This window comes from Panthera uncia (genome assembly GCF_023721935.1).
Source record: "Panthera uncia isolate 11264 chromosome A1 unlocalized genomic scaffold, Puncia_PCG_1.0 HiC_scaffold_17, whole genome shotgun sequence".
NCBI lineage: Eukaryota > Metazoa > Chordata > Mammalia > Carnivora > Felidae > Panthera > Panthera uncia.
Window position 1 is genome coordinate 91,537,614 of NW_026057577.1, and position 13,582 is coordinate 91,551,195.

The window sequence follows — 13,582 nt, forward strand, 5'->3', positions numbered from 1 at the left end:
CGGGCCCGAGGGCGCGCGGAGCGAAGGGCGGCGGCGGCGGCTCGTGCTCGGTCCGGGCTCCGGATAGCGCTCGGCACCCCGCTCGCAGCCCGCGGCGGCGCGCCCCCCGCACCCGCGCCCCCCCGCACCCGCGCTCGGCCCCGCGGAGGACGGCCATGCCGCCGCGGCGCAGCATCGTGGAGGTGAAGGTGCTGGACGTGCAGAAGCGGCGGGTGCCCAACAAGCATTATGTGAGTGCCGCGCGGTCCCCACGCCCCCTCGAGCCCGTGCCCCGCCGGGGGCGACCGAGAGCCCCCCGGCTCTGAAAACTTCCGAACCGTCTGCTCTCTCCCCACCCTCTCCTTCTTTCCCCTCCTCGGCCCTGCTGCTTCGAGCCCGGGTCTCTCCAGCTCCTCCCCCTCCCCCTCCTCTCTTTTGCCCGGTTCTCCTCCCCTCCTTCCCGTTCTCCCGCCTCGCCCCTCCGCCGCTCGTGTCCCCCTTAACTGTCTTCTCCTCGGCCCCCTACTCCGTCCTGCCCATCTGTGGAAAAGTCTGGCCCAGGCAGTGTAGGGGACGGAGAGACAGAAAGAGGGGGAGGGGGAAAGAGAGAGACACAGATAGAAGCTCCTGTTCTCGGGCCGCCCGCCCTGTTCCTCCTTGTCCAGAGGCACTCAGACCCGCAGTGTCTTACCCACAGGTAGCCCCTCTAGGGACCGCCAAGTTTGGCTCCGTCCTTTTGGAGCAGCCAGCCAGCCTAAGCGATCTCTGAGAATGGATCCTTTGAGTGCCTGCACCGTGAAAAGGTTTTAAAAAAAAAAAAAAAGTCTCTGCCCTTTTTCTCCAGTAACTTCTGTTAAAAAATGTGCGAAAGTTTTCTCCTGGTACCTCCCTCTGTAAAATGAGAATCTTGTTTAGAGCTAGCGAGGACTTGAGAAAATGGGCCAGTAACCTCATTGTGCAGATGGGAAGGCTGAGGCTCCAAGAAGCTGCAGGTTCTAGAACATGGAGCTGCATTCAGGCCTTCCCTGCCTCTGGAACGTGTGCCAGGGCAGGCGGTGACCCCCACATGGGAAATGGATTCTGCAGCAATCTAGGAGCTGAATCTGGGTTCAGGGGCCATGGGATCACCTCAGAGGTTTTGGGTGGAGGTATAATGGGTCTGTGGGATGTTGGGCCCAGGTGAGGCCTTGGGGAGGCCTCCCTTACTGGAGGGAAGGGGGCTCTGGTGTCTCTGGTGGTGAGAAGGGGGCAGTGGCAGCGCCTAGCTGCAGAGAAGTTAACCAGGAAGGAAAAAAGCAAGAGGGAGGGAAAAAATCCTAACAAAGAAGTGTAGAACAATGAATAGCAAAGGGCGTTGGCTGGCTAAATTCAGCTCCTTGGCCTCCCTGCAAGTCTTCTCTGGATCTATTTTCTTAAGAGGCTCATTCTTACAGAGCAGATCTATATGCCCTCCGTGAATAGCTTATAAAATCCTGAAAGGAGATAGCCGGAATCCACTCTGCACTCTCCACGAGAAAGGGTGTGCTGTGTGAGTCCGTATTGTTATTGGCTGGGCAGCCAGTTATTCAGCCCTTAGCCAGGCTGTGGGAAGCAATTTCCTGGACCTGTGGCATCCTTAAATAGAGTGAAGTTTCCCTTGATTCCAGAGCTGAGCTAAATTGTCTTTTTTTTCTTCTTCTTCTTTTTTTTTTTTTTTTTTTTTTGTCAACTGTTTCAAATACTGCCAAATCGTGGTTTCTTGTTTGAGCTTGTTGAGTGTGTAACTGAGTTGCCTTTTTGGTATGAAGACAGTTTTCACCAACATGGCAACAAAAGGAAGTCTAAAATTCTCCATGCTGCCTCCCACCCAATCTGTGAGCTGGCAAAACCAGAATAGATACAGTCACCACGAAGTGGGCATCATCATCCACTAACCCTCTCCTCTCCGCTCCCGGTGCACACCACATGAGGCAGAGGTTCTTGAGCCCATTTGACGGATGAGGAAACTAAGGCTCAGAAAGGTGAGGTCTTCTGCCTGAGGTCACAGTCACAGGCAGAGCAAGGATGTCAATCCACGTCTGTTGGACATCAAAAGGTGGTGTTTCACCTGACCACTACATCACTTTCTAGATCCCATACCTTCATAGTTTCCTGAAGCAAAGTCCCCTTAAGAACCAAGAAGTCTGCCATCATTTGTGATCATCCTGCGGCTTTTCATTCCCTGCTTAGTCGGATTCATATCTGCCAGCTGTTTGAAGGTTTGGCAGCTTTAGGGGGCATCTTGCTTGCTTTTCCATCCCTTTTTTCGGGGTCCTTTGAGACAAATTACAATATGGATTTGGGTTCACATCGTGGCCTCAACTTGATAGCTGTGCGGCTTCTGAGCCTCAGTTTTCTCATCTGTACCTGGGGGGTGATGGTGCCCACTTCCTCGGGGGAGGGACCACGTGACAGCAGGGCTGGCTTGCCATCATTGTTAGAAGCCTGCCTCCCTGCTCCATGGTGTCCATGTCACCCTGATTGGGAGTGTGCCGAGGTCACATGTGGAGAGATTTCACCAAAAACTTGTTTTTCTGCATGTGGGGTTAGTCACTCTTGTGACTCAAGGGGGCCCCCTCCCTTGGATCCAGCCTTTTGGGTTCGTCAGATGACATGGGGCAATGGGTTGAACTGAAGCCTGAGTTATCTACAGGAACAGGGCAGATTTAATGCCATGATGGCAGGGGACCTGAACCCACCAGAAACTGCCAGTGCCTCCCCGCTCCTGTTCTCAAAACACACCCACCCCACCACTCTGGAAGAGTGTGGAGGCACCTATTGGCATAGGCCTAGACTCTCATCCCATTTGGTACCCTCTTCTCAGAACCTGGCCCAGCCACCCTGGAGGGAAAGCATGAGAAGGGAAGTTGGACAGTCCTGAGCTCTGCTGTGTGACCTTAGGCTGCTCAGTTTCTCTCTCTGAGCTCCAGCTTCTGTAATCTGCAAGCTGTAAATACTGCTGCTTCCCCCTAGGACCGAATTTCTCACCTCAACCCTGTTGCCACGTTGAGCCAGATCATTCTTGTTGCCAAGGGCTGTCCTGAGCACTGTAGAATGTTTAGAATCCTCTCTGGCTTCTATCCGCTAGGTGCCAGTGGCATCCCCCTCCCAAATTGTGACAACCAAAAATGTCCCAGGACATGTCTCCCATGATTCCCCCCAACCCCCTGCCCCAACCATTGTGTTAGAATATACATATCAGTTATGGAGGGTTCCGTTAGCCATGCCCCGTAATTTTCCACCCCCTCCTCCCCATTTGCAGCTACCTTGCCTACCACCTGTTCATCCCTCAGTTGCTTTGGAAGGAACAGGTAACAGGGACTGTAGATGTCATAGAGAAACTGCATCTGAGCTCAGGGCTGGGCCCCCTGTTCCACCTGAAAAGGCAGATCTCCATGATCAGGGTGACATCCTGTCTCTGCCCAGCCCCCGCCTCCTTCGCTTGTGGGCACAGACATCATCAGTGGGCCCAGGGGCAGAGCCACAGGTCAGGAGGTCTGGAGAATGCAGGGGCAGAAGCTCCCGGGGCCTCTGAGAGCCTAACAGTTGGAGAGGGGGTTTTGTTGGTGATAATATTGGTAATAAGGATAGGATTATTTGGAGAGTCTCTCCCGGAGCCACCACCCTCTGTCAGAGGCAGGGAGAGATAAAGGCTTAGAGAGCTGCTCCATTTTTGTGCGGCCACCTTTCCTGCTCCGGAACCCAGGGCTTTCTGAATGAATGGAAAGGGGGCTTTCAAGCGCGATACCCTGGGGAGACCCTTCCCGGCTAGGTTGTCTTCTTTCTGACTTGAGGGGAGGAGGAAGTGCTCCCTGCACGTTTTGCAGGTTTTATTTGGATCACCCCATTTCCTGCACTGGAGCGGGATGTGTAGAAGCCTTAGGTTCAGAAGACAGTGCTGTCTGCAGGAGCTAGGAGATGCTGGCTTACCTAATCGAGATCTTGAGATGTTAAGAGGAGCAAGATGGTAGTAGTCGTTACAACAGCAGTAATCACAACAGCTGAAATATGATCAGTCGTGGTGGGTCAGGCACTGGATTAAGCTCTCTATATAATTAGTCATCATAACAGTCCTTTAAAATAGGTACTCTTGGGGACGCCAGGATGTCTCCGTTGGTGGAGCATCCGACTCTTGATCTCAGGGTCATGAGTTCAAGCCCCACATTGGGCATGGAGCATATTTAAAAACTAATAATACAATAGGTACTTTTTCATTATATTAATCTACTGTTTCAAATATACGAATACAGAAAGTATCTATCCACCATCCAGCTCTGTCAGAACTTCATATCTTGCCATATTTCAGATCTTTAATTTTGTTCGTTGAGAAATAAAACATGGCAGATGCAAAGCCCCTCGTGTACCCTCCCCAGCTCACGCCAACCCCCTCCCCCACCCAAATGAACCAGTGTCCTGCATTTGGTGTTTGATGTTTGTCATTCCCATTCGCTTTAAAAAAAAAAAAAATAGAACATTCGGTCTATTAGATAGGATTTTTTTTCTCTAGCAGCTTTATTGAAGTATAATTTACATGCCATAAAATTCACTCATTTTAAGCGTATGTTTGCTGATTATTTTAGTAAATTTACAGAGCTGTGAGACCACCACTACAATCCAGTTTTTTAACATTTGCATCAACCCCAAAAAGATCCCTTGGACTGGTCTGCAGTCAGTCCCCTTCCCACCCCAGCCCTTATGCCCCTTTTAATGTTTTTTACCTTTTTAACTGCCCCAAATCTTGCATTGAGTGTTTTAAAACTACATAAAAACATCGCCCTTTCAAGATCTATGCTGACACACGTGGCCCCAGTTTCATTTTAACTACTATTTAATATTCCACTTGAGGGGCACCTGGTGGCTCAGCCGGTTAAGCATCCGACTTTGGCTCAGGTCACGATCTCGTGGTTTGTGGGTTCGAGCCCCGCGTCGGGCTCTGTGCTGACGGCTGAGAGCCTGGAGCCCGCTTCTGATTCTGCCACTCCCCCTCTCGCGCTCTGTCTCTCTCTGCCTCTCAAAAATAAATAAATGTACTAAAAAATTTTTTTTAATATTCCATTTGAATATACCACTATTTATTCTAGCTCCTGGTGGGGTCTTTTGGGGTGTCCCCAGCAGTTCAGATCTGTGTGGCTGCTTCCTGCACATGGTGGAGTTGCTGGGTCAGGGGGTTTGTGCACTTTCAGCCTTTACGTTTAGATGCCCCCAGAGCAGTGTCTGTGCATCCCTTTGCTGCGTGTCCTAGCTAACACCCCAAATTGTCAGCCTTTTTAGTTTTTGCCAAGCTGCTGGGTGCAGAATAGTATCCGATGGTTGGTGTGTGTTTGGATTTTTCCCTGCTTGCTGGTAAGGTTGAGCATCTTTTCACACCTTTGTCGGCCATTTGAGTGTCCTCTTCTGTGAATTGCCTGTTTTATCTTTTGCTCCTTTCTCCGTATATTGAGTTATTTGTCTTCTGTTAATTGGTACGATTTATTTATACAGTCAAGATCCTAATCCTTCAGGTAGTTATTACATTAAGGGTTCCCATTCTCCCCTTGAGACTGAAAGGGAGGGCGTGCACCTAACTAAGGTCACACAGCGAGGAGTGGCAGCATGGGGATTGAGCCAGATACGTACGTGCTCTAGGAGAGGTGGCAACTGTGTGATCCCAGCCCTAAGCCAAGTGATGTCGGGTGTGTCACCTGGCTTCTGGACCCCAGTTTCTCCACCCTGCCCTTCCCCCCATCTCACTGCTCCCTCAGCCTGGATTGATGCAGCTCAGGCGGCCGCCAGCCCTAAACATTCTCACCCCAGGAAGCTCTGGGTTGATTGTGCCCCTGGAGTGATGGGGTGGCAGACCCTGTGCCACCAGTCTTGAAACCTTTCTCCCTTTGCCAGGCCCCTAGAGCCCAGGGGTCACTATTCGGAGCTGCTGATCACGCCCTTCTTAGGTATTACTGGCAATCTCAGCTCAGCCTGTAGGAAGCCTCTGGGTGGTGAGCTTGGTGGTCTGGAACAAATTGTGAATCTGCATTAGCTGCATTCAGTTTCCAGCTACTAGTTACCTGGCACCCCCTTTTTTGCAGAAACATGCAGGACAGGGCAGTGAACTTGAGTGGAAAGAACTTGGGTGTTAGAGATGAACATGGCCTTGGCTGACTCCGCCCCTAGCCCTAGTTTCTGCATCTGTAGAATGAGTACAGTGTCGTCCTCCTAAGACTGTTGTGTGCTGTTTTTGATAACATATGGACTCTATCTACACTCCATGCCTTCTGCCGGGAGAGATAAATGCCAGTGACTAGCACATTTCTTTCATTATGAAAAGACCAAGGTTTTTTGTTTTTGTTTTTTTAATGTTTGTTTATATTGGGGGACGGGGCGGGGGAGAGACAGAGGGAGACAGGGGATCCGAAGCAGGCTCTGTGCTGACAGCAGACAGCCTGATGTCGGGCTGGAATTCACCAACCACGAGATGACCTAAGCCGGAGTCAGTCACTTAACCAACTGAGCCACCCAGGCACCCCAAGAAGACCTAGCTTTGAGTCCTCTCCAAGCACTTCTGGGTTAGATGAGCTCTCTGAGGGTATGTAAAAAGGGAGCCGGAGTTGTAATAGTCCTTACCTAAAGTGTGGGCAGTTATGAAGATTCACTCGTGTCACACAATATTCAGTCTGATGCATCATGTATAAGAGGCACTTAATCAATCATAGTAGTCATGAAAAATAATATTGACAGTAATAATGGCCATGATCCAAATCTGTGCCTCTTTCCTACCTGCTGCTGTGAGGCCAGGCTACAGGTTCTCCATGCTCTTTCATTCAAGAGGCATTTCTAGGGTGCCAACCCCAGGCTGGACACCCTACGGCTGCTGGCATAGGCCCTTGAGCAAGGCTGAGCCTTCCTATCTACTCGGTAGGTGGGTTCTTGTCGTGCGCCCTATGTGGGTCACAAAGAAGTAGACATTAAGACCCCTCAGGTCGGCTTTTTTTTTGTTTTGAATTAATTTATTTATTTTGAGAGAGAGACAGAAAGCAAGAGCAGGGAAGGAGAGAGAGAGAGAGAGAGAGAGAGAGAGGGAATCCCAATCAGGCTCTGCACTGTCAAACACAGAGCCCCACGCGGGGCTCAAACTCACGAACCGCAAGATCATGACCTGAGTACAAACCAAGAGTCGACACTGCACGGAGTGAGCCACCGAGGCACCCCTAGGTAGGCTTTTGTTTTCAATGGCTGTTGCTTTCTTCTGATTGAAAAATAGTGGACCTTATCAGTTGCATTGCCCCATCCTGCTCTGTCTGGCCCACAGATGCAAGGAGCTAGATAGGGCATCTCAGCAGGAGATATCAGCCTGCTGATTATACTCTGGGCTCCTGCAGCTGTCTCAAGATCAAGGCAGGTGGGGCTCTCATATCTTCAGATTATTTACATGTCACTTTAGTTCAGACTTTGAACCTGTGTCATTCCGTGCTTCTGGTGAGCAGAGAAAGTACACCAGAAAGCCTGTGTTCAAGTCCCTGCTCTGCCACCTACCAGCAGTGTGACTTCAGACAAATGTCTTACCCTTTCTGCACCTCAGTAAAATGGGAATAATAACAGTTCCAATATCATAGGGCGGATGTGAGGATTAAACAAGCCTAGCATCTCATAACTATGAGCTTTATTGGGAACATACAAACATAGTATCATTTATGATAGTAAAAAGTTGGTATCCACTTAAACGCCCGTGGCATGCTAGGATATCATCAAGATGGTAAAAATATATTCTGTCTTCTGTCATGGGAATATTAAATAGTAAAAGCTGATTGCAAAACAACATGCTCAGGCTGATTCCCACCTGATTACGAATGAAGGATGAAAATATGTGTCTGTATAAGCACAGAAATATAGCTGATAAAATGTCACTTTTTTTTTTTTTTTTTTTTGCTCGTCTGTGCTTTTCTGTTTTCCAAATGTTCTGCAGTGAACACATATTCCTGTTTTTAGTGAAAATAAAAAATACAGCAAATGCTCATTTTAAATTTTTTTTTCAATGTTTTTTATTTATTTTTGGGACAGAGAGAGACAGAGCATGAACGGGGGAGGGGCAGAGAGAGAGGGAGACACAGAATCGGAAACAGGCTCCAGGCTCCGAGCCATCAGCCCAGAGCCTGACGCGGGGCTCAAACTCACGGACCGCGAGATCGTGACCTGGCTGAAGTCGGACGCCTAACCGACTGCGCCACCCAGGCGCCCCGCAAATGCTCATTTTAAAAAAGAAGCAGTGCCGGGGCGCCTGGGTGGCTCCGTCGGTTGGGCATCCAACTTCGGCTCAGGTCATGATCTTGCAGCTCGTGAGGTCGAGCCCCACGTCGGGCTCTGTGCTGACGGCTCAGAGCCTGGAGCCTGCTTCGGAGTCTGTGTCTCCCTCTCTCTCTGCCCCAACCCACTCGCATTCTGTCTCTCTCAAAAATAAATAAACATTTAAAAAAAGGTTTTTTTAAAAGAAGCAGTGCCAAACTGTGGGTGGCTCCAGCCGGGTTCCCACATCCTGCTGCCCCATCCTGTCCCGAAGCAATGGGGTTCTCCCGGCTCCTCAGAGAGCCTGTCCTCCCAAGGTAGGCGCCAGCCTCCAAGACTCTTCCCGCTCTCCTGCTGCAGAGGGAGGTCTCTGGATGTGGCTTTCCAGTGCGAGAGCCCAAGAAATGGAAAGAAATGAGTTTAAAATACCTCGAGGGAAGGCCTGAGCAGACGCTTTTCTAGTTAAAATGCTGTTTGCTCTGCGGGTCCAGGCCCTCCTCCCATATCGCCTGCAGCTCAGGAGGGTTGGAAAGAATTGCAGGCCTGAGTTCTATGGTCTGCACCGAGGTCACAGGGCACAAGAAAGTTCATCCAGATTAGAGGGATGCCCTGCACCCCCCTCCCTGGATGTTCATTCATTCGCTTTTAGCCCACCCCAAGGCGCATGGGGGTCAGCACGAAGTACAGTTATCACACTGCCAGAAAAGTACCAGGGGACCGCACCATTCGTTGTACTGAACATCTAGGACACTTCTATCCTCATTGCAAATGATGAGTGCTTTTTTCCTGGAGGGAGGGCTGTGGTAGGGGGAATAGTCTTGCTTTGCGTGACTCAGTTTTTTCCTTCCCCTTGGGGATGAAAGCCAGCCGTGGGCCACTGCAGCTGCAAGAAAGGGGGCCATTGGCTGAGGGTCCTCTCAGCCTGGTGGATACAAGCAGTGAGTCATGGGCACCCATCCCTAGCTGAAGGAGAGAAGTCGACGCTTGTTAAGAAGGCCACGTGGCCGGAGGGTTGTGAGTGTGGCTTCTGCCCTCAGAGACTGAGTTCTAGTCTGAATCTGCCATTCACTCACTGTTGGCCTCGAGCCTTCTCCTCTGGGAATGGGTGGCTTTGGTGGCTTTGCAAATTAAGTGAGCTTTTGTGCAGAATGCCTGAGGACAGTACTGCTGGGACAGTTGTCCTTGGAGCTTCCTGGCCTGGGGTAATGCCCAGACACTGGGGCCCTGTGGTTCCTTCCTCAGAGCCCTTGTCAGCAGGGTTAGCCAGACCCTGGCTAGAGCTGGCATTGCTGCCCCCTGCCACGACATGGGAACTGGCTGTAATTGAGTCAGGAGGCTCGGTGTCTCGTAGTGGGCCAGTGGGCAGGGGCTTGTGTGGCTCACTCCTCTGGGACTCTCCCAGGAGCCCACAGGCCCAAGCTTTGTCACACATCCATCGTTCCTCCGCCCCCTACTCCAGACTGCGGGGTGTTTTCCTCCCATACTTGCTGGCCTGGATGCAAGCCTGCAGGTGGGCAGAGAGCCCAAGCGCAGGGCCCTCTTGAGGTGGTGAAGGGAGGAGGGACTATTGGTGCATCTATTGTGTGCAGGTGGACAGAGCTCTCCTGCCTGCTTCTCTGCAGGCCTATCCCAGGCCATCCTCAGGCATCCTTAGGGTTGCCAGATTTACCAACTTTAACAGGATGACCTGTTAAATTTGAATTTTAGATAAACATGCGATATTTGGGACATACTGACACTACGGAATTAATCATTTTTTATTTGAAATTCAGGTTTTACCAGGCATCCTGTACTTTGTCTGGCCGTTCCACCAGAACCACAACTTTCAAAAAGAAAACAACAACCAAGAGACCTTTGCACTTTGTAGTCGACCATGTTTCTTGAGAATTCACTGAACAAATATAAATCCTTACAGGAGCCTGGCACTTTGACATGCAGGGATGATATACAGATAAACAAACCAGGAATTCAGACTTCAAGGAGGTCAGTGTTCTGAGAGAGACAGGTAGACAGGGTGTTTCAGAGCTAGTCTGGAACTTGGGGAGTAGGCACTTGGGTTCTGGGGAAGTTGGACTTGGATGAGGCGGCATGGCAGAGGTGATCCAAGGCCGATCACAGAGCCGGGGAGAGATTCCACAAGTGGAAAAAGGGAGGGGAATTTCAGGCAGAGAACAGGAAGGCGAAGAAATGGAAACCCCAGCATAAAGTGTGTTTGAGAAAAGCAGGAGAGCTTTGAGTGACGGAGATGCAGCGTGCCTGGCAGGTGCAGGCCAGAAGGACCTGGGGGGCTCCTGAGTGGGCCAGCAACCACGAAAGAATACAAAGCATGGACACCACGCTCAAGAAGGCCATGGCCCCAGTATACACGGGCTGGGGGCCAGGGGTCGGCACCAGAGGTGTCCAAAAGGAAGTCACTGGAGTAGTCAGGAAGCTGGTAGTCAGGGCCCCTCCTGCTGGCTGGGTGGTTAGAAAGGCCTTTCACAGGAGAATGGAGGGGGCAGAACACAGATAAAAAGTGGGAGGATCTTGGAGAAAGAAAGCACCTGTCCACAGAAGGGCTGTATGCAGTGAAGATGAAGTCAGGGTGGGAGGGACGGGAGGGAAATATTAGAGGGGACTGTGGGAGTCCAGCTCCAGGAAGAGAGAATCTGATTGGTCAAGCCCAAGATCACCTGGCCGTCCTTTGGCCCAGCAAGGGCCAGATATTGGAATAGATACTCCCCCTAAATTGCAAGCAGTGGGAGAGACAGTCATTGTAGGAGATTCAGGGTACTGTTGCTGAAGAAGGAGCTGGTGGAAACCATTGATGCCGGCCACGTGGGTACTATTATTAGCCCATTTCACAAGTGTGGAAACTGAGGCTTGGAAAGGTGGAATAATTTACCCAGGATTGCACTCAGCTCTGTGTGCATCATTGACCACAAATGAGAGTATAGTCTCTCTCCCCAGACATGAAGGGAAACATTGCCTTAAAGCACATAAGGATAATATTTTCTAGTCTGCTTAATTAAGCAGAATTGCATGGACCCCCTGCCCACTGCATTGGCAAAGACAGCTAGAAACCCACACAGTGGCGTCACCATTTCCTCCTCCCCAGCCAAGGTGTGAATCAGCAGCCTTTGGCTTCGGGCCAGCCTTGGCTGCCAGTCCCTTGCACAGATGTGGGTTTATTGTCTGCCCTGGCCAAGCCTGGCCCCAGGCCGGAGAGAGGCTAAGATAGCCAGGCAGCCTTTGTCCCCATGGAGGTCACCGTCTGTTGGGAATGCATCACCACTGCACTGGGGCCCTGATGGGGCATAGCATGGAGCTGTGGTGACAGGGAGGGGTCTGAGGCCTGGGCTGCCTATTCTTCACTGGGACAGAGAGGTTTGCTCTGGAGGGGGAAAGCCAACTGGCAGAGGAATCCTCAACACAGGTAGAATTCAGAGGGTCCTGAACTTGGAAGGGGGAAAGTTCATCTTTATTTCCATTAGCCTCCGGCCATAACTTAGCATTGCCTTTCTTTGTGAACGAAGGCAGCAGCCCTCGGTGATGTTAGTAATACCTGGGACTTTGTCGCCAGAGGTAGTGTCGTATCACTTTATAGTTATTGCATGGATCCCAAAGATCATTCATTTATCCTCTGCTGGTAGTAAGTAGATCATTCACTACCGCTAGATTTCGTTAATAAAGGGGTACCTGTATTCGCCGTTTTGGTTTTTGAAACCCTTTCAATATATATAATTCAGTGTAATCCGTTTTCATTTGAAATCCTTTGTGCTTTATTTTATTAATGCTAGATCATTCTGAGAAGTGGTCCATGGGTTGCGTGAGGTTGCCAACGGGGTCCTAAGCTCAAAAAAAAAAAAAAAAAAAAGATGAAAAACTTCTGGGTAGAAGTTTCCAACTTTGGGTTTGGAAGCCAGATGGCATGGGTTCGACCCAGCTCTGCTGGCTCCCGGCTGTGTGAGCTGGAGTAAGCGTCTTAACTTCTCTGTGCCTCACTTTTTTCATCTGTAAAATGAGAATAAGAATGGCACCTACTGTGGGTTGTTTCACATAAAGGGTTTAGAGCAGTACCCGGCTGTGAAAGGGCTGGGTAGTTACCTGTTAGTATTGTCTTAGCATCATCATTATCACCATTACTTTCCAGACAAGCAACGCAGCTGATATGACTCGGGTGGTCTGGAATGATCGCACGTTGAGAAGCATCCTCTAAATGGACTAGCCCGGGATGCACCCCCTGAGATTTAAAGCAGTTTTCCTGGATGATTTATATATTCGGATATTCAGCGGTGTGGTAATTAAAGCGATGTCGAAAATAGCCTAGATGTTTGTCGTTGGAAATGTGATTAGATAAATGATAGATGGCCTTCGGTGGACTATTAAGGGTTCTTTAAACATGGTTTGTTCAAAGAATTTTTAACGAGATGAGGAAATGCTCACCATATAATGCAAGTGAAAAAGACAAATTGTATACACAATGTGATCTTCATTTCTTGAGTACTTCCGAAAAGAGTCTGGGGAAGAAATATGCCCAAAACAGCATTTCTGGTGGTGGAAACACGGACAGTTTTAAGACCTCAGACTTTGCTGTCAGGGCTTGTTCCCAGCTGGATTGCACAAGTGACTTGACCTCCCGAGGCCTTACTTCCTCCACTACAGAATGGAAACAGCGATACAATGCAGCCTCATAGGAAGTACATCTAGGCTGTTAGTCGTTGTGAAGAATTATATTGTTTTATATTGCATTATATTTTTGTGTGTTATCGCACGTTTCCCTGGAGGGGAGAGGACAGTGTAGTATGGCAGAGGTGGGAAGGAGAGAGGGAGAAGGAGGGGACCCTGCTTCCCTTGCTCCCCCTTTTCCTGTCTCATGGACTTGTGTATGAACCATGAGAAGCTGGCAGAAAATTCCACACAGGAGCTCGAATTGAGGCTGGGAGGAATATTCTCTGCCAGATGAGCCCAGCAGGATATGGGGACAGGGGTGGCCAAGGATACTCACAGAACTTGACCCTTAGGAATCACTACGGTTTTTGCAGGAAAAAGTGCTCCTTGTCTGTACAAAGCTTAAAACCCACTTCTGTAGCTCCCCCCCCCCCCTTTATCTGGTGCAAGAATCCCTCTCTCCTTATGACACCTCTACTAGGTGGCTGTCCTCAGGGTCTGAGAGCTCAGTCCTTCCACATTCTCATCTAGTTGTTTTCTCCTCCATGTCCCCAAGCCCAGTGGGACAAGATGAGGCCAGACTTAGGGGTAGGGGGCAGTTGTTTAGGGAGTATTCTAGATTAGTTGGCCTCTTTCTGCCTGTCACCCAACCAGGGCACCCAGCTTTGATTCTGAGGCT

General features: G+C 50.1%; 1 protein-coding gene across 1 annotated transcript in view; it reads left to right on the forward strand.

Moving 5' to 3' along the window:
• Positions 1-31: 31 nt before the first annotated feature.
• The window catches only part of SH3PXD2B (SH3 and PX domains 2B), a 105,786-nt gene continuing 92,235 nt past the window's right edge, over positions 32-13,582 (forward strand). The window contains exon 1 of the mRNA XM_049648665.1: positions 32-230. Within this exon, the coding sequence (XP_049504622.1) occupies positions 156-230 (75 nt within the window). The 5' untranslated portion in view covers positions 32-155. The remainder of the gene's footprint in view (positions 231-13,582) is intronic.